Here is a 606-nt window from a genome sequence, read left to right as displayed (position 1 = left end):
TCCTTCCACGCGGGCAGCAGGGCTGAGGGGGAGGAAGCTCCGCGAGCTGGGGGCCGAGGGCCTGGCACTGTGCCAGCGAGAGGGGCTGTGCCCTCCCGGTCCTGGCACTCAGGGGAGAGTGAGCCGAAGAAATAAAAGATGAAGGTGCCAACCAACTGGGAAGTGGAGAGTGAAACTAGAAGGTGGCTTCTCAGGTTCCGCTCCAGCCAGGCGGGGGGTGAGCAGGTCAGGCACGAGGGCGACCACACGGGGCACCGGGACTGAGCGGGCAGGGACGGTGCGATTCGGTGGGCAGTGGGGGAAACGCCCGGCGCCCGACGGAAGCTCACGGGGGTGTGTCGGGGGACGGAGACGTGTCTGAGCCAGGACAGGCCTGGGGTGCGGGCAGCACACGCACCTTGTAGGCGATGCTGTTGAGCACCTTCATGGCCAGGTCCGACACGTCGGGGTAGGGGTCGGCCGCCAGGTGCAGCAGCACACGCCATATCTGCGTGTAGACGCTGTTGAAGGAGACGCCTGCGGGAGGGGAGACGGGTCAGGAGCAGGGGGCTGTCTCCTGGGGCAGGGCCACGGCGGAGACCCGCTGCTCCGGGCTGTGACGGAGCG

At 68.0% G+C, this 606-nt stretch overlaps 1 protein-coding gene across 1 annotated transcript in view; it reads right to left on the bottom strand.

The window, feature by feature from the left end:
* RPTOR (regulatory associated protein of MTOR, complex 1) overlaps positions 1–606 on the bottom strand; it is a 78,286-nt gene that overhangs the window by 14,363 nt on the left and 63,317 nt on the right. Inside the window, exons 14-15 of the mRNA XM_014528386.1 lie at positions 564–583; positions 330–523 (exon numbers count right to left, since the gene is read on the bottom strand). Coding sequence (XP_014383872.1) covers positions 330–523; positions 564–583 — 214 coding nt within the window. The remainder of the gene's footprint in view (positions 1–329; positions 524–563; positions 584–606) is intronic.

Source organism: Myotis brandtii, unplaced genomic scaffold (assembly GCF_000412655.1).
Source record: "Myotis brandtii unplaced genomic scaffold, ASM41265v1 scaffold632, whole genome shotgun sequence".
NCBI lineage: Eukaryota > Metazoa > Chordata > Mammalia > Chiroptera > Vespertilionidae > Myotis > Myotis brandtii.
The sequence above is the reverse complement of the archived record's forward strand: the minus strand, read 5'-3'. Positions and strand labels throughout refer to the sequence as shown.